General features: G+C 38.1%; 1 protein-coding gene and 1 pseudogene across 2 annotated transcripts in view; one reads left to right on the forward strand and one right to left on the reverse strand.

The window, feature by feature from the left end:
• Positions 1–18,708, reverse strand: part of atrnl1b (attractin-like 1b) — a 928,830-nt gene that overhangs the window by 190,507 nt on the left and 719,615 nt on the right. For both annotated transcript variants that reach the window (XM_072557357.1, XM_072557356.1), the window contains one exon: positions 14,178–14,285. In XM_072557357.1, coding sequence (XP_072413458.1) covers positions 14,178–14,285 — 108 coding nt within the window. The remainder of the gene's footprint in view (positions 1–14,177; positions 14,286–18,708) is intronic.
• On the forward strand, positions 11,537–11,616 carry LOC140463749 (U6 spliceosomal RNA; annotated as a pseudogene).

The following is an 18,708-nucleotide window of genomic DNA, read 5'->3' on the forward strand; positions in this document are numbered from 1 at the left end:
TCAAACACTACCCACATACCAACTTACATTTATTTTTCAAATACAAGACCATTCCTTCAGAACATGTTCATTTCACTGCAGATCAAAATCACAGAAAAACTCCTTGCTGTGAAGAATGACTGTCCTAGTTATTCTTCAAACTCAAATTACTCTTGGAACTCTCAACATCTGAGCTGATGTCTGCTCCAGTGATGTGCTCATTGCAAAGTATGTTGGAAAGTTGTGGCTTTTGTATATCAGATTGCATATGGTGTTTCATAGATATTATTGTGTAGATTGATGCTGCAATGATGAAAATGGCTTATTTAAAATCAAGAGCAAATGCTACTTTTGAGTTGATAAAAGTGATAGAGAACGCAATAGTGAATACATCACTGCATAAACCAGGGTCCTGAAAATTAACAACCTGCTTTGATTGCCAGCCTATGATCTCCACGACAGCATTTAGATTCTTGATAAAGGGTTTATTCTTTCAATTTCACATCAGTCCTGAGATGTTTCTGTCTTTTTGAAAACTGGAAGATAAGAATAGAAGCAGATCATCTGGCCCCCCTGAAACTCTTCCACCATTCACTGAGATAATACCTCACCCGTGAACTAAGTCATTTGACTCCTCTCCTTTTAATAATTTAAATTAATAAAAAATTTTCAATTTCAGTTTTAAATTTAACAACTGATCTAGCAATAACAGATCTTTAACCTCCTAGCACGTGAAAAATTTTGTTGTTTTATTTACACAGTGCCTGAATTCCCCAACAAATTTTCCCTTAATAATTTAAAAATGTTGATTAAATTGTCTCAACCTTCTAAAGTCCCTTAACCCTTTACCATTCTGGCATTCTAACAAAACTGTATTACATTTCTAAAGTCAGTATATTCTTCCTAAGGTGTGGTGCCTAGAACTGCTCACAGTACTCCAAACATGATCTACAGAGAGCTTCATATAACTGAAGCGTAACTTCCACCCCTAGTATTAAAGTACTGTCAATATAAAGGTCATCATTCACTTAGCCTTTTTAAAAATATCTTCTGTATCTATTCGTGACATTTTGATGATCTATGTACCTAGGCTGTCAAATCTCTTTGAACCTTTACTGTTTCTGGCATTTCACCATTTAGAATGTGCTCTGTTCTATCTTTTTTAGGTACAAAGTAGATGACCTCAAAATTGGATTCAGTTCATCATTTGATAGTTATCCACAACAAGAAATGCATTAGTTTGGAATCATTTTGGCTGAAAGAAGAGAAAGCATTCTGGAATAAAATAAAAAGTTGTGAGGTGAATTGGGAGAGAATAAATAGACTGTGGAACAATGAATCATTATCTCATTCAAATGAATCTTACACTTTTCCCATGTGTTCTATTACTCATGTGATAGCCTCAAATTTCTACTTATGTTCTCTCTTCTAAGTTTGTATTTGATCAATTCAGGTTAAAAATACTTTTCAATGGAAGTATTTGAAAGAAATTGTGCATCTTATCTGCAGACTCCTTACATACCCACTTCAAGCAATGAAATATAATTGACAATCAAAATGATATACAATTAATTGACAGCCATTTTTGATGCTTACCTCCAAATTGTCCTATCAGGTTGTACATTTGCTCGCTGAGCTGGTAGATTTGTTCTCAGATGTTTCATCACTATGCTAGGTAACATCATCAGTGAGTGTGTAATGAAGCACTGGTGTTATGTCCTGCTGGCTATTTATATGTCTTGGTCTGTTGTAATGAGTAATATCACTTCCAGTTCTTTTTCTGAGAGGTTGGTAAATGGGTCCAAATCAATATGTTTATTAGTGAAGTTCCAGTTTGAATGCCAGGGCTCCAGGAATTCCCATGTGTGTCTTTGTTTAGCCTGTCCCAGGATGGATGTATTGTCCCAGCAGAACTAGTGTTCCTATTCGTCTGTGAGCATGGATTAACGTGGTCATGTCTTTTGGTGGCTAGTTGGTATTCATGTATCCTTCCTAGACGTCACAATAGAATGAAAAGCCAATAGAGAACTACAGATCAGCGTCTACAGGAAAGCCACACACACTGATCAGATACTCAACTACAGGAGCAATTCCTGATGAAGGGCTTTTGCCCAAAACATCAGTTTTCCTGCTCCTCGGATGCTGCCTTACCTGCTGTGCTTTTCCAGCACCAATCTGATATAAACTACAGGAGCATAACCCCAACAGCCACAAATGGAGCTGCATCAGGACAATATTTAAACGAGTCACAACACACTGCAGCACCCAGGAACTACGAGAAGCTGAGGAAAAACACCTATACAACATATTCAGGAATAACAGGTACCCAATAAGCACAGTCTGTTGATTCTTATACAACAGACCTAAACAAGAAGACAACACGCCCAGAGACTCTAGTCATCCTGCCATACATTAAAGAAACTTCAGTGATGATGACCAGACTATTCCGGCCCCTAGGCATCATGGTAGCCCACAAACCGACCACCACACTGAAACAGCTCCTGATGAATTTAAAGGACCCCATACCTACAACAGCAGAATGAATGTCATATACAAAATACCTGCAAGGACAGCAATAAACATACATTAGACAGGAAACTAGCCTCCAGGATACATGAGCACCCACTAGCCACCAAAAGACACAACAAACTATCATTAGTTTCCATATACACAGACGAAGAGGGACACAAGTTCAATTGGGACAATACATTCATCCTGGGACAGGCTAAACAAAGACATGCATCGGAATTCCTCGAGGCCCAGCATTCAAACCGGAACTCCATTAACAAACGTTTTGGACCCCATTTACCAACCTCTCAGAAAAAGAACTGGAAATGATATCACTCACCACAATAGACCAAGACATACAAATAGCAAGCGGGACATAACATCAGCATTTCATCGGAGGGTCACTGATGATGCTACCTAGCATGGTGATGAACGTCTGAGAACAAATCTACCAACTCAGTGAGCAAACTTACAACCTGATCCACAACCTGAACTACAAACATTCTCCAAAACTGTCCTGTGATATGTGTGAAATAGAAATGTTACAACTGCCTTCAATCCTAAATGGGTTGCCTGGTTATCTTTTATCATTCTCCATTTAAAGAAAACTTCACGGTTTATAGGCATTGTTGGGTAGACCAGCTTTTATTGCCACTGGTAAATGGATGATAAATGGATGATTCTGTAACCTGCGCAGTCCACATGGTAGGCACACACAGTCTGGTTCAGTAGATAGTTCTAGGATATTTTACTTTTGACAATAAAAAAGGGGTAGATTTCCAATTCAGGGTGGTATATCACTTCACAGGGAAATGCTACATTGAGGCAGAATTAAGCAGGTATTGCCACTGCTCTTCTAGACTGTGGAGGCCATAGGTTTAGAAAGCTATTGAACAGCCCTTGCAATGGTCCACATTACAGCCATTTTGCATTGGTGCTGGAGTAAAAGTGAATGATGAAGGTGGTGTATAGATCTCAATTACATCATATCTTGTTGAGGCAGATGTATTTAAAAAAAAATTCAAACTTCCAGTTCACAATTAAAAGAATGACATGAGAAGATTTCAAGTTTTAAGACTTACTGTAATAAACATTGCTGAAACACTATTTTTGTAGGCAACTTGCACTTTAAACTATAGAACAGATCTTACCCCCTTACATTTGACACAAAGAAAAAAATCATTTTACAGAGATTTTTTACACTTTTAATTGATTTTTCTCAGAGCAAAAAGACTGAACTCCTGAAGATGACTTCCATTCCACTCCATTCCTTTCCTAGTCTGGTAATTTAAATCCAGAACTGTTCTTCATGGTGAGAATATTTCATGAAGGTTTTATCCACTGGCACAGACCAAATAAATCTTCCAGACTCACTTTAAATACTCACAAATACCTTTTCAATCTGGGACAAGTTCCCATCCTCATTCTGCACGATGAACCACAGAAACATTTGGTGTCAAATTGCTCCATTTTTCCTGCATCACGGTAGATTAACTTGTCTGTGAGATTCAGTAATATTTTAGAGACCCTTCCCTTGTCATAGAAACATAGAAGATAGGAGCAGGATGATGCCATTTGGCCCTTCAAGCTTGCTTGGCCAATCATCACGATCATGGCTGATTGTCCAACTCAATAGCTTAATCCTGCTTTCTCCCCATAATCTTTGATCCCATTCACCCCAAGTGTTATATCTATCCACCTCTTGAGTACAGTCAAATATTTTGGCATCAATTACTTCCTGTGGTAATGAACTCCACAAGCTCACCACTCTTTGGGTGAAAAAATGTCTCCTCATCTCTATCCTAAATGGTCCACCAAACTCTAATACTGTGACCCCGGTTCTGGACATACCCATCATCGAGGACATCCTCCCTTCATCTACCCGGTCTAGTCCTGCTAGAATTTTATGTCTCTATGAGATCCTCCCCATTCATCTGAAATCCAGTGAAAACAATCCTAACCTTGTGTACCATATGTCAGCCCTGACATCCCTAGAAGCAGCCCGTTAAACCTTTGAGCAAGAGCATCCTTCCTCAGAAAAGGAGAGCAAAACTGCACACAATGTTCTTGGTGTGACCTCACATCCCTGCAAAACCACATCCCTGCTCCTGTACTTGAAACCTCTTACAATGAAGGCCATCTCCATGACAACATGAAGTTCAATACACACTGTACCCAGATAGGAATGGTTATTAGCTATCTTTGAGGTGCAAATCTCTTATCATAATTTGACATTCTCAGCACCTTTTGGGACTTTTGAGACAAGCAGCATAACCAATATACTACCATTGTCTGAATGCTAGAAGTTGCAAACATCTTGTACTAGAGCTTACCAAAATGCGTGTCACAACCCTCAGTAGAAGTTATGACACAAGACTTTGGGGTTGCATGCTCCGAAGCAATAATGGTTCCCCTTAACAAATAAAGGGCAGTTTCTACCTCCTCACTCAACATTTCCTGGACACCTGAAAAATATCTGAGGCATGAAAGTGGAATTGTATTGGGAAAAGAGAAGTTTGAGAAGGACCTCCTTATATCTTCTTTCTCGTAAATCAATCCAGGCCACCCTTTCATTTTTTAACAGCTACCTTAACGAGCCTATTGCTAGGCAGACTTCAGGACAAGTCATTTTACCCTGAAATAAAGTCCCAAAAAAGATAGGATTCTTATCATTCTCATACTTGTAACACGATTAAGCAGTCTTCTTGTCCTAAACAATGTTGAACTATCTGGGCATTACTTGAAGTTGCAGTCAAGGGAAAAATATTCTAACATACTCCTGACCTGCACTTTGTATAGGGTGGAAAGAATTTGAGGAGTCAGGACATGAGGTATTCACCTTTGAGATACAGGATAATTTGCAGGGTCTCTTCACTGAAATAGGGCACAAATGTTCTGGTTAGAGGATAGCAATTAAGGTAATGGCACTCTAACAGTTGTGCTAAGGGACTGCCTGGAAGTCTCGATGCACTGACTACCTGGAGGTTGCCTGGGAATACACTGAAAGAGTCCCCAGCACTGAGATAGAGTCAGGCTCCAAATTTCTAAAGCCGTTCAAATTGTTTGGTAACTAACATTTGCTTGCTGTCCCAACCAACCTTCAATTTACCACGGACACTCTGAATACCCTTCATACACACTACCCCTCAGCTACCTGCCACCCTATCCCTCACCCACCTACCTGGTTACCAGCATATCCTTTCACACATGCATTTACCATTCTTACCCCTCATTCAGCCAATATATCACCCCATTTTAACACCTCACCTCTCCACCCAACACCCTACTCCCTCTCACACTCACCTGCCTCCCCTCCTACACCCTTACCTACCCAACGTTACCCTAGCCTACACCCTTATCCATCCATTTGATAACCCCACACACACCCCACACTACATCTGACTCCAGTTCTACCTTCTCTTCCCACATCCTGCCTTGTCAACCACATTGCTTTTCAGAGCATTAGGCTTAACCCCCATTAGACCCTGTCCCTACACCTCAGTGCAAAATCCCCACTATTGAAGCCACTTGAAATTCAGCCCTGTATTTTCAGATATCTCTAAAATGAATATATAAATTCTTTGCAACTACTCATTCTGGAAATTGAAAGTTGTTAATTTTACGCTATTTTCACTGAAGTCAAACTCAAATAATTAATCAAATTACTTCACCTTAAACATATCATACTTTAATTTGCTACACAGAATACAACACTTCCAAAATATTTCATATGTATATTCACTTATTCACATAAATCCTAGATGCAAGTCCCAAATTTACATGTATTACTGATGTAAGGTTGCGCATTATAAATATGTTCTCATTAACTTTACAGGTGGTCAGACAGGTGCATTGGTGGAAAGTCACAAGAAAGGAAAGGAGACATGGCACGTGAAACTGAGAAAGTGATTTCAAAACAAAATAAATTGCCATGGTTACCAAGAAAATCTGTCATTGAGCAATTGCGATTTATCTTTGAAAATTACATCAAATGCCTTGCATGTGTCTTCAGACTTCTGTGCCACAACAAGTTCTTTTTCTTAAAAAAGGTGAATGCTGGAGGAGCTGTTCAAACTGATCAGAAGCTAATTTTAGTTTGCATCTTGTTTCCAAAAAGTGATCTGGTTTTCCATGTCTCTGAGATCCCAAAGCACAGTTTTACCTTTTGACAAATGAACTTAAAAAAATACTTCTTTGAAATAGTTACCACTTAATAAAAATGACAGGACAAAAGTGGGAAAAGGAGAGTGCACTTTGAAATAGAAGACAAAGGATGAATTTAAATTTTGTATTTTAAATTAGTTGAGAAGTATTTAGGTTTTTAGAAGGAACTTTGAAAGAAATCATTGAAAATTGTGAAAGGAATTAGTTAGTCAGTCCCTGAAACACATTCAATGAATAATAGTTGATTTAATGGAAATCTACCTTGTAATCCGTTCCATAAATTTAGAAACAAAATAAACTTTTGAGCACAGAGCACTTTTGGTCCATCTTGTCTATGTCAGCCAAAAAAAGGCTATCCATTCTCGATTTGTCTTCCAGGAATTGGTCTGTAGTCCTGTAGATTTTGGATTGAACAGTTGTCTGTTTAGCACAAGTCCCACTAGTAGTCCATTACCTATTTGTAAACATGCTTTAAATCCACTTGTACGGCAAGTGGTTTGTTCTTGTTTCCCCAATGTTTATTTTGCTTGCATTTCTTTAATTAACGAAGACTGAGGAATGTTTAAATGGTGAAAAAAAATTGATAGATCAAATTAAGAAAAATTACTTTCTTTGACGTTTGATAGCTTTGAGAGCAAGGAGACAGAAGCATAAAATTAGAGTGAGGACAATCGAGAAAATTTGAGTCCCACTTTCTCACAAAAAAATTCATAGAAATGCAGAGTTCTGTGTTTCAAAATGAGAAAGATAGATTTTTGTGATGCACCTGGAGCTAAATAAATTTTTCAAAAATTAATTACATGCCACAGCATCCTCAAGGGGTTTAACACCCTCTTCTCTTTTAGTAATGTGCCCTTATTCTGCAATTCTCTTCTGATCTGTTAAACTCTCATGTTCCTCTATACTAATTGGTTGACGCTCATCTTTAACATTCACTTTCTCTTCATATTCTGCTGAAAATATTCACCATTACTCTTATGCTGCAGCTTTTATTATTTTCTGGAAACCCCTTTCCCATTCTGTTGAACTGATTTTTCTTATACATCCCCTTAATCCCAAGGACAGACACACCCTCACAACATAAAAAGGTAATATGTCTGTAGAAATTATGATACTAAACAGAGTACAAAAGGGCAAAATATTCCTGTTAGCCTAGAGTGTGAAAACAAAAGATAGAATTCAATGATTTCTCCTAATCCACAGGATTTCTTGTCAAATACATTGAATTGTTGACAGCCGTGGACTGATGGATGATCGTCAGTTTAGAGTCAAATCAAGCTCGATAAGTCCTTGGAAAGTGGCCAGCTTTTCCAGTGTATGTAACATGGTCAGGGAAACTGATATTTGGAAACTGTATCAGGTTCCCAGCACTTCCTCTAGAGAAGGAGATGGACTTGCAGCTCTGAGGGTTTCTTCCTTACTGATCAATTAATTCCGTGAAGCATAAACTAAGTCCAATATTGCGAGGCAAATATTGATGTAATGACCTCTAAAGTCCTCTCAAAGCCATGTTTTCCAGAAATTAAGCACCAAAAAAACCCCATCTCTTATCACCTTAAAAACTATGCTGGTCTCTGCTCCTAAGTCACTTGACCTTCTGCAAACAGCAAGAGAACCACATCTCAACTTAAACTGTTGACATGATTTTCCAAGAACCCACATGGTGAACTCTTTTCAATATAGAAAATGTTTAATCAGTTCTATATCTTCCAGATTTCTCAGAGTTTGTAAATAAATATATTCATTCCTAAAATGCTTCCACCCTTAGAAAATGAAACAACATTTCCAAGTGTGCTTCATTATAATATTGACATGAAAACACAAAACATAAAACACAAAAATTTAGTAGAAGATTCATTTATGTTCATTCACTCATTCAGCAAAATCAATATAGTTTCCTCTCATCTTCAAATATTACAACATCATTGCGGTCTTGTCAGTGCATCAGAAATAGTTTAATGTGTGATGATACTTTGGCCTTAAGAGGTGCATTTTGTCCTGGATTTTTATTGAAGAAATGTTGAGGCAGAGATGTCAATCGGTCGACTTGGAGTGAACAAGGTTTTCGATTTGTGAGGGCTTGGAGTTTATTTTTAAAGGTTAGAACAACAAAAGCAGCCTGAATTGGTGGGGTCAAGCTGCAAGAGAATCAGATTTTTTTTTTAGTTTTAGTTTATCAGTAGCAGTTGCTGGGCTCATTACACTGGGTTTGGATGGGCAGGACATCTCTCCCTGCTACTCTCTCTCTGAGTTTTCTCTTGATGTTTTTCCTCCTGGACTGGAGAATTGCATGTGAGACAATCTATTTTACTGAATTTGCCTTTGCCAATAGTGTGTTTATGGGATATTACTATATTGGAATAGTTGCTGTTTAGTAGTTAAATAATCTATTGCTCAGTAAAGTTTTCCAACTGAGTTAAGTTATTCCAAGTTCTTTTTTGTTGTATATGAACTATAGTGTATGAATAAAGTGTGATTTGCTTCACCAACTGAATTGTATCTAGAATGCAACACCTGTCACTTGCCTTTAAAATACAAAAAAGTTAGTTTCATGCAATCTTCTTAATATATTTGAGGGGGTTTGGTCTGGTCCATAAGGTATGGTAGGGTCAGCCTAGGTTTTTAATTGTCTAACTTTGCTTGGGTAACTAGTAACTGCTGCAAATTCCTACATATTAAATGGATAGTCACAGAAGAATTGCCCATAAGAATCTTTAATTTCACGAGAATTCACTCTAATTCTGCTATATCAGGAATCCAGGAGGATTCTGACGTATAACTCCCAACAATGCTGCAGAATTTACTATCTGGTCATTGAAAATCCAGGCTGTATATGTCTGCCTTATCAACATAATTGCTAACAGACAATAAACTATAGTTGTGGGCCCATTTGTGGTGCAGTGGTAGTGCCCCTACCTCTGGACTGGGAATACAGAGTTCAAGTCTCACCTGCTTCAGAGGTGTGTATCAACATCTCTGAATAGGTTGATTAGAAAAATAGATTAAATAAAATAATTAAAAATGAAACTACAATTTACCTCTAAATACACTTCCACTTCAACCAAGAAGGAGTTTTCTTCAAAAACACTACATAAAGCAGACTCTAATTTCCTACAGAGCATAGTGGCAGTAACTTTCATCATGAACAGGTTTGTGAACTGACATGCTCATACAATGATTATCAGCTACTGTACCTCTGTACAAAAAGAATACAAAAATAGTAACAAATATTGATTTGGATTGTTAATCCTCTTAAAATGTTAATACACATACACACGCACACACAAAAACAATTGAATTTTTAAAGCTGTTAAATATGTCAGTGCTGTGACAATCCATCTGCTATCCCAGCTGACAGAATCCATTCAACGGGGGAAAAGTGCATTCAACCAAAAAGAACTAAGAGTTGAATTCACTACCTTCTGAATTGGCCATTTCAGTTACATGTTAAAATATTATTTAAATCCAGAGAAGCTGCAACATGACTGTCTTTGGAGAGAAACTGTAAATTAAGCCACTTGATGTCTTTTTCCAAACTCCAGAATAAAAATTAGCTACAGCCAGCAAATATTTGACAACTACATTAGCATCATTTAAGAAATATAAATGGACAATGGATTACTGAAATCAGAGCTACCCACCTAATCGTTGGACTCAAGAAGTGATTGAAATTAATCTGTTGCCAGCACATTACGCATGCATGTGAACATAATTCAAACTCAAAGTTTTGAGAGTAGCATGATTTAACTCAGGTGAGTTACCACAGTATACTGATCAATATTTATTCCTCAACTAACATCACAAAAACTGTCTGGTTATTATCACACTGCTCATTGTAGGAGTATACTGTGCACAAAACTGTTACATTTTCTACCAATGCCAATGATTAGATTACTAAAAATTACTTTATTAATTATAAAGTATGTTGAGAGGTCTGATGATCATGCACTATATAAATGCAAGAATTTGTTAGGGAACATTTCTGCAAACGTGATGTTTTGTGCCAGTCAACAATCAACAATACCACAGCTTTTACATAATAACTTATAAGACAAACATTGTGAAATTTCAAATTGACAAAAAAACAGAATGCACCAAGACCAGCACGTTTCTGATAGGTCTGCTTATGTGAATATGGCTGTGAAAACAAACATATTAATTTCAAGCTAACAAACGTTTGAACAACCACAACAATAGAACTAATAACAATGGCAATAAATCGGTGACAACCTTGCCAAAGATAGAATAATTGCTTCACCACTTTGGAGCTTTGAGCAGGAAGCAATACTCAAAGAGAGTATGAATTAGAGAATTGACACAACACTGCAAATTTTGATCAAAGCTCTCTTTGAACATTGATTGCCACTGGAAACATGGGATTGCTGAGTTTATCCTACAGAGCTAACTTATTTGGTTTAAAATGATTGTTCATTAACTCACATTATTCGTGTCATTCCTGCATTATATCTGCTAAGAAATTAACGTGCTATTAGGCAGATGTTAAATCTCAAATTCATCTATTTTCAACTTCCTTCACCAAGATCTTTCCCATTGCATTCATTTTATGTAAAGCAGCAAATGCAAGTACTTTTTTTTAGTATAATGGCTTAGGTGAATGAATTACAACATTAGGGAGAAAACGTGCCAAGAAGATTGCATTTCATGCAGTGTATGTTTCAGTAATAATTAATAATGTGTATGACCTTTGACCTTAATTTTGAATATATAATATGCATTTAGCCCAAAAATCCTTTCAAAAATACCTTATGCTACTTTTACGAGTTGGGTTGGTGGAAACAATCTAGTGAGTGTTTTTAACAATTGCTCTTTTCTCAATTAAACGTCAGAAACACTGATAGATAGTCTAGGACAAATGTTCTTCTCCGACTTCTCATACACTAAAATTGGAATGATACAGCGATTAGCATGGCCCCTGCGCAAATTAGTGAAGCGTTCCATATTTTTTATGCCACTGTTTAAAAAGGGAGGTATATAAAAGATGGAAATTATAGACTGGTTAGCTTAACCTATGCAGTGGGGAAGATGCTTGAGTCTATTATCAAGGAAGAATTAACAAGGCATCTCAATAAAAATTGTGCCGTTGGCAGACACATCATAGGTTCATGAAGGGCAGGTCATGCTTAACAATTCTTTTGGAAATCTATGAAGACATTGTGAGCAAGGTGGACAATGGGGACCCATTGGATGTGGTGTACCTAGATTTCCAAAAGAGTTTCAACTGTGCCGCACAAGAGGCTGCCACATAAGATAAGGACACACGGCATTATCGTTAAAGTATTAGCATGGATAGAGGATTGGCTAACTAACAGGAAGCAAAAAATGGGGATAAATGAGTGCTATTCTGACTAGTCAATCAGTGACTAGTGGAATGTCTCAGGGATCAGTGTTGGGACCGCAATTATTCACAATTTATATTAATGATTTGCAGTTGGGGACCATGTGTAGTGTGTCAAAGTCTGCAGATGACACGAAGATGAGTGGCAGAACAAAGTGTTCAGAGGACTGTTGAACCTTCCAGAGGAACATAGATACTTTGAGTGAGTGGGTCAAGGTCTGGCAGATGGAATACAATGTTAAAAAATGTGAAGTCATCCATTTCGGTAGGGGTAACAGTAAAAAGGATTATTACATGAATGGTAAAAAGTTGCAGCATGCTGCTATGCAGAGGGACCTGGGTGTCCTGGTGCACACAGAACCACAGAAGATTGGCCTGCAGGTACAACAAGTAATTAGGAAGGCAAATGGACTTTTGTCCTTCATTGCTAAAGGGATTGAGTTTAAAAGCAGGGAGGTTATGTTGCAGCTGTACAGGGTGCTGGTGAGGCCACACCTGGAGTACTGCATGCAGTCTTCGTCTCCTTACTTGAGAAAGGATGTACTGGCAGGAAAGGAAGTGCAGAGGTGGTTCACTAGGTTGATTCTGGAGTTGACAGGGTTGGCTTATGAGGAGAGACTGAGTAGACGAGGATTCAATTCATTGGAATTCAGAAGACTGAGGGGGGAATCTTACAGAGACATATAAAATTATGAAGGGAATAGATGAGATAGAAGTAGAAAGGATGTTTCCTCTGACAGGTGAAACTAGGTCAAGAGGGCACAGCCTCGAGATTAGAGGGAGCAGAATTAGGACTGAATTGAGACAGAACTTCTTCACCCAGAGGTCTGTAAAGCTATGGAATTCCTGGCCCAGTGAAGTAGTTGATGCCAATTCAGTAAACATTTTTAAAGCTAAGATAGATTTTTTTTAACAATAAAGGAATTAAGGGATGCATGAGAACACAGGTAAGTGGATCTGAGTCCATGAAAAGACTCGAAGGGCCAGAATGGAATAAACAATGAATTACTGAAATCAGAGCTACCTACCTAATGGTTGGACTTACTCCTACTCTTAGTTCTTATGTTCAATCAAAGAAGTGTCACCACTGGTAGTTTGGATTTCCATTTGTGATTGTGTACCTCATGTAAGAAGTCAAATATTTCATCTTAAAAGCCTGACCCTTACATGCACATATTGTGATTCAAGGTGTAATTTTAAAATATTTTAAGATGATTATTTGTGAATTTGAAATGTGTGTATGTCAAGGTGTTTAATGATTAACTTGAAATTATTCATGTAGCCATGATGATTTTTTAAAACACTGAGACAGAGTAATGGGTTATTAGGATTATTAAGATAATTAGGATAATTTTACAAGCAAACAAGGTGAAAATGTATGCAGCAGAATTCAGTTTAGAAATTTTGTGATTGATTTTTAAAAAATCTTTCTTTTGATTAGGAGCAACACACATTGCTGTTAAAAAAAAGCTTGTTTTTAATGAGCTTACAGTTTGCAAAGTTCTGAGATCTTGGCTGAAGCTAGATGTGTAAAGCAATTGCTCCTGCAAAAGGGAGTTAATTTTAACAAAAAATAGATTACCTCAGCATAAGCAATTTAGTAAATGTTCCAGATCAAACATGTTCGGTTAAAATCCTGAAGAGGTTATTTGAAGTTGAGGAAGTTTAAGCTGAATTATATGAAGGCTCCAGGAAGATGCTGTCAAACTTCAAGACTGCAGTTGAAACCACAGTTAAATTAAGTCTGTAGGGATGATGGAGAAGAGAGTTTTCTCCCCTTTATGAGCATTGTAAAGGGATGTCTTTGAAACTAATGGGATCATATTTTTACTGCGTATTTTGAAATTTATAAGTGTGTGCTATATGTGAAGACAGCATTTACTTTTGCATAATAAATTTCTGTCACACTGTTAAAACAAATGTGCAACTTTGCACATTTATGCTTCAATGAGTGACCACCAAAAACAAAATGTGATCTATCAGGCCTGATTTCAATCTAGGGTATGACTTGTCTAGTAATAACATTAGCTGACATCATTACAAATTCACGATGTGGCCAAGGGTTTCCATGCAACCAACATAACCACAAATATACTGTGTAATTATAACACTTTGCATAAGGTGACTTCATATAAATATGCAATTATTATGAGACAGTCACAATTCTTACCTCTAGCGGTCCTCTTACAATATCAGGCTGTTCACCTCCAACTTCTAGGGCGACATCAACAGATGCAAAAGGACGGCTAGCCATCTGCTGTCTTTCCCTCATGAGTTGCTGTTTGAAAAAAAAAGTTAGACATTTTTGAAAATTTGGGACACAATATAACGTTGAGGAAATTTGAGTTTGGAATTTTTTAAAGGAAAAACCCTTGTGTACACTTCCAGATTTGTAATAATATTGTCACACCATAGCGAACAAATTGAGAGTTTTTTCTTATTCTCTGCCAAGTATACTGCTACACATGATTTAATTTCATTATATTCTGTAGTAGTTCAACATTAGGTTTTCAGAAAAGTTAATTTTAAAAATTAACTTGAAGAAAAACATTTAGGAAAATTAGTAGCAATTGTTTCACTGACAATTGGTCAACCAATATGACTTCAAGTTTCAACCTGCGTCAAATTAATGACAATAATGATTCAAAAATATATGATTGCAATAATGCAAACAAGCCAAGGTTTTTCAAAATAGCATCTAGCCACATATATTTCCACTGAAGATCTAGTATTGCACAAAATTATTTGCAGTAATACTAAAAGTAAAAAAAAAGGTTATTTCCATTTCAACTGATAACACTTGAATTACATTATCACAAAATGCCTTACCACAAAAAAAATGTCATATTGACTTGTTGGAAAAACTGGCAATGAATGAGTTAAAGGTCTATCTGAAATAAGGTTCTGATCAATCTTTTAGCAGATCTTTTTCCCCAAAGAATTAATTTACTGAAGAAAGATTCTTTTCATCCACAATCAATATGAAGCAAGAGTTGACTTTAATTTCAGAGACTTACACTGTAGGGAATCCAAACTGGACAAAATCCTTATAATATTTTTCACTTAATGTGCAAAGGGCTTATGTTAAATATCTACCATTAAGTAGCTTGTGACTGAATGCTTTAGAGTTGCTTTAAAAATGTACTTAAAGCTTTTAAACCTATCTTAAAAGCTATTTAATTCTCCCTAAAGAAAAGGCAGACACTATTCCTGTGCCTTTCATTTAATCAAGAGGATCTAGGAAAATCCGAACAAAGTGATAATTTTGCTATTAGCAACAACAGCCACTTCCATAACAGCCATCTTGAAAACAAAAGTCATCATTTGAACAATATGTATAGGTTTCAAGCAAGTAGTTGATTAGAAAAGCTTTTCCACTTTTAAGTTCTGCGGAATTTTCTCAGGGCTGTGTAATCTGAAGCTTGTATTGACTGGAATTAAATAAAAAGATTAATGATCCAAGCTTGAGTTATTTTCAAATGTTGCAAAGGTAGTCTATAATCCATGATGTTTTCAGAAAGGAAGGTCACAAGAGGCATAATATTGCCCAGCAATAAATCACTTTGCCCTCAGTCACTGAAAGAATTGTCACAAAACTTCTGCAAAGTGCAGACAATACCAACCCTTTTAAAAATATTCCATCATGGTTTACTGTCTTGACTGAGTGTGGTATTGCCTTTTTAAAATCAAGGACCTTCCTAAAGAGAAATATGATCTAATGGCATATGATAAATGATTATTCTCCTTTAGATTCTCCTGAGAGAAAATGACAATTCCCAATGATCACAGTCCTTTATTAACTTTATGCATATATATTTCCAATGATGATCATAACTAACGTCCATTGCTTTCCTCAGGAGTAACATTCCCAAATATTATCAGAAACTAAAACAGAAGCTGCTGGAAAAGCTCAGCAGGTCTGGCAGCATCTGTGCAGAGAAATCAAAGTTAATGTTTTAGGTCCAGTGACCCTTCCTCAGTGCTGTGAGAAAGGGTCACCGGACACAAAACATTAACTTTGATTTTGCCGAGTTTTTCCAGCAACTTCTGTTTTTGTTTCTAACTTACATCTGCAGTTCTTTTGGTTTTTATTTCCCAATAAAATGTTGGAATTGGATGGTACACCATATAAAAAGAAAAATTTGTTTGAAGTTGATAACTAAACTCTAATTCTAATAAATAATATGGAAAAATTCCAAACAATTAGTGCTTGCACTAGTGCATCTAGTTAATTAAAGGAAAATGTTTCATGACAACAAACTTTCATTTAGAAAGAGAACATTTCAAAGAAGTTCACAAAAACATGAGACAAAAATAAACTCTGTTGGAATTTGAATGACATGGGATTACTGCTTGTTAAATGCTTTGTTGACAGCCCAATTTGCCTCATTAACATTCAGCTTTCTAACTTACCAAGCTCACTGAACAAGCTAGCCATTCAGAAAACCCGACATGGAAACCAAAAGTTGTGCCTGGTAAACTGAGCTCACTTTTGATCCGAGGAATCTCCATGTTGGACATGGGGCAACAAAATCTAAAGGCACACTCCACTGGCACCAGTCAGGGACACCCAAAACCTGATATGTACCAGTCTCGAAAACTCCTCATGGTATACTGCATATAGGATGTTTTTGCAATTCAATGCTACACCTCAGGTTACACCTGCAACTATCATTGTAATGCAGCAGGGACACTGCATTCCTAGCTCAAGGACTGGACCAGGCTCCATCTCTGGGCTCATTGCTTGCTATCATAGTGCTTATGCATTCTGACCCTGTCAGAGCATCCCTGCTAATGCATTGGCTTTTTGTAATTTGCTCCCACAGCCAGAGGTACCAGGTTCCTTTTACTGAGGTCTTGCCATGCCATTTAGCACAAACACCGAGGCTGGAAGCTTGTCAGAGTTGCCAGCAGACTTTAGTCGAGTCAAAGGGGATAGATTTCACTCAGGGCTTCCCAGCAAAGTCAAGAGCAGCCTTCGATACTAATTCGGGCGCTTGAAAATAGTCAGTCAGCCAATTGGGGTGGTCAGAGTTAGGATTCTCTCTACTTAAGGGGTGAAAAGCCTAATGTCAACTCATCCCCCAAAATGAGTAGGCAGCACAGAGGTGATACAGGATTCATGGCAGTGGGGGCTGGTGTGGAGACAGTGAGTGAGAAAAAGAAATCTAAGAATTATTGAGAGAGGTAGAGCATGAGCCTCAATAGGAGATAGGTAAAATAACAGAGATAGGGAGAATCATAGAGACATAGAGATGTACAGCACAGAAATTGACACTTCGGTCCAACTCGCCCATGTCAACCAGATATCCTCATTTAATCTAGTCCCATTTGACAACACTTGGCTAATATCCCTTTAAACCGTTCCAATGCATGTCCCCATCCAGATGCCTTTTAAAAATTGTAATTGTACCAGCCTCCACCACTTCCTCTGGCAACTCACTCCATTCATGCACCACCCTTGTATGAAAACGCTGCCCCTTGGGTGCCTTTTAATCTTTCTATTTTCACCCTAAGCTTATGCCCTCTAGTTCTGGGCTCCCCCAACCAAAGAAAAGACCTTGTCTATTTATCCTATCCATGACCCTCATGATTTTATAAACCTCTATAAGGTCACCCCTCAGCCTCTGACGTTCCAGGGAAAACCGGCCCAGCCTATTCAGTCTCTTCCTATAGCTCAAATCCTCCAATCCTGGCAACATCCTTGTAAATCTTCTCTGAACCCTTTCAAGTTTCACAACATCCTTCCTATAGGAGGGAGATCAGAATTGGACACAATATTCCAAAAGTGGCCTAACCAATGTCCTGTACAGCCGCAGCATGACCTCCAAACTCCTACACTCAAGTGGTCTGACCAATAAAGGAAAGCATACTAAATGTTTTCTTCACTATCCTATCTACCTGGACTCCACTTTCAGGAATCTATGAATCTGCACTCCAAGGTCTCTTTATTCAACAACATTCCCCAAGACCTGATCATTAAGTGCCTTTCCAAAATGCAGGGTGAGGTATCAGAGAGAAAATGGCAGTGAATATTATCAACTTTCTTCCTACATTGCTGGGCGTTCCTCCAGATGACTGAGACTGTACTGATTCGGATTAGTGAAGCTGGAAGAGCACAGCAGTTCAGGCAGCATCCGAGGAACAGTAAAATCGACGTTTCGGGCAAAAGCCCTTCATCAGGAATAAAGGCAGAGGGCCTGAAGCGTGGAGAGATAAACTAGAGGAGGTTGGGGGGTGGGGAGAAAGTAGCATCGAGTACAATAGGTGAGTGGGGGAGGGGATGAAGGTGCTAGGTCAGGGAGGAGGGTGGAGTGGATAGGTGGAAAAGAAGATATGCAGGTCGGACAAGTCATGGGGACAGTGCTGAGCTGGAAGTTTGGAACTGGGGTGAGGCGGGGGAAGGGGAAATGAGGAAACTGTTGAAGTCCACATTGATGCCCTGGGGTTGAAGTGTTCCGAGGCAGAAGATGAGGCATTCTTCCTGCAGACATCTGGTGGTGAGGGAGCGGCGGCAAAGGAGGTCCTGGACCTCCATGTCCTCAGCAGAGTGGGAGGGGGAGTTGAAATGTTGGGCCACAGGGCGGTGTGGTTGATTGATGCGGGTGTCCTGGAGATATTCCCTAAAGCGCTCTGCTAGGAGGCGTCCAGTCTTCTCAATGTAGAGGAGACTGCATCAGGAGCAATGGATACAATAAATG

Source organism: Chiloscyllium punctatum, chromosome 38, assembly GCF_047496795.1.
Source record: "Chiloscyllium punctatum isolate Juve2018m chromosome 38, sChiPun1.3, whole genome shotgun sequence".
In the NCBI taxonomy this organism is placed as follows: Eukaryota; Metazoa; Chordata; class Chondrichthyes; order Orectolobiformes; family Hemiscylliidae; genus Chiloscyllium; species Chiloscyllium punctatum.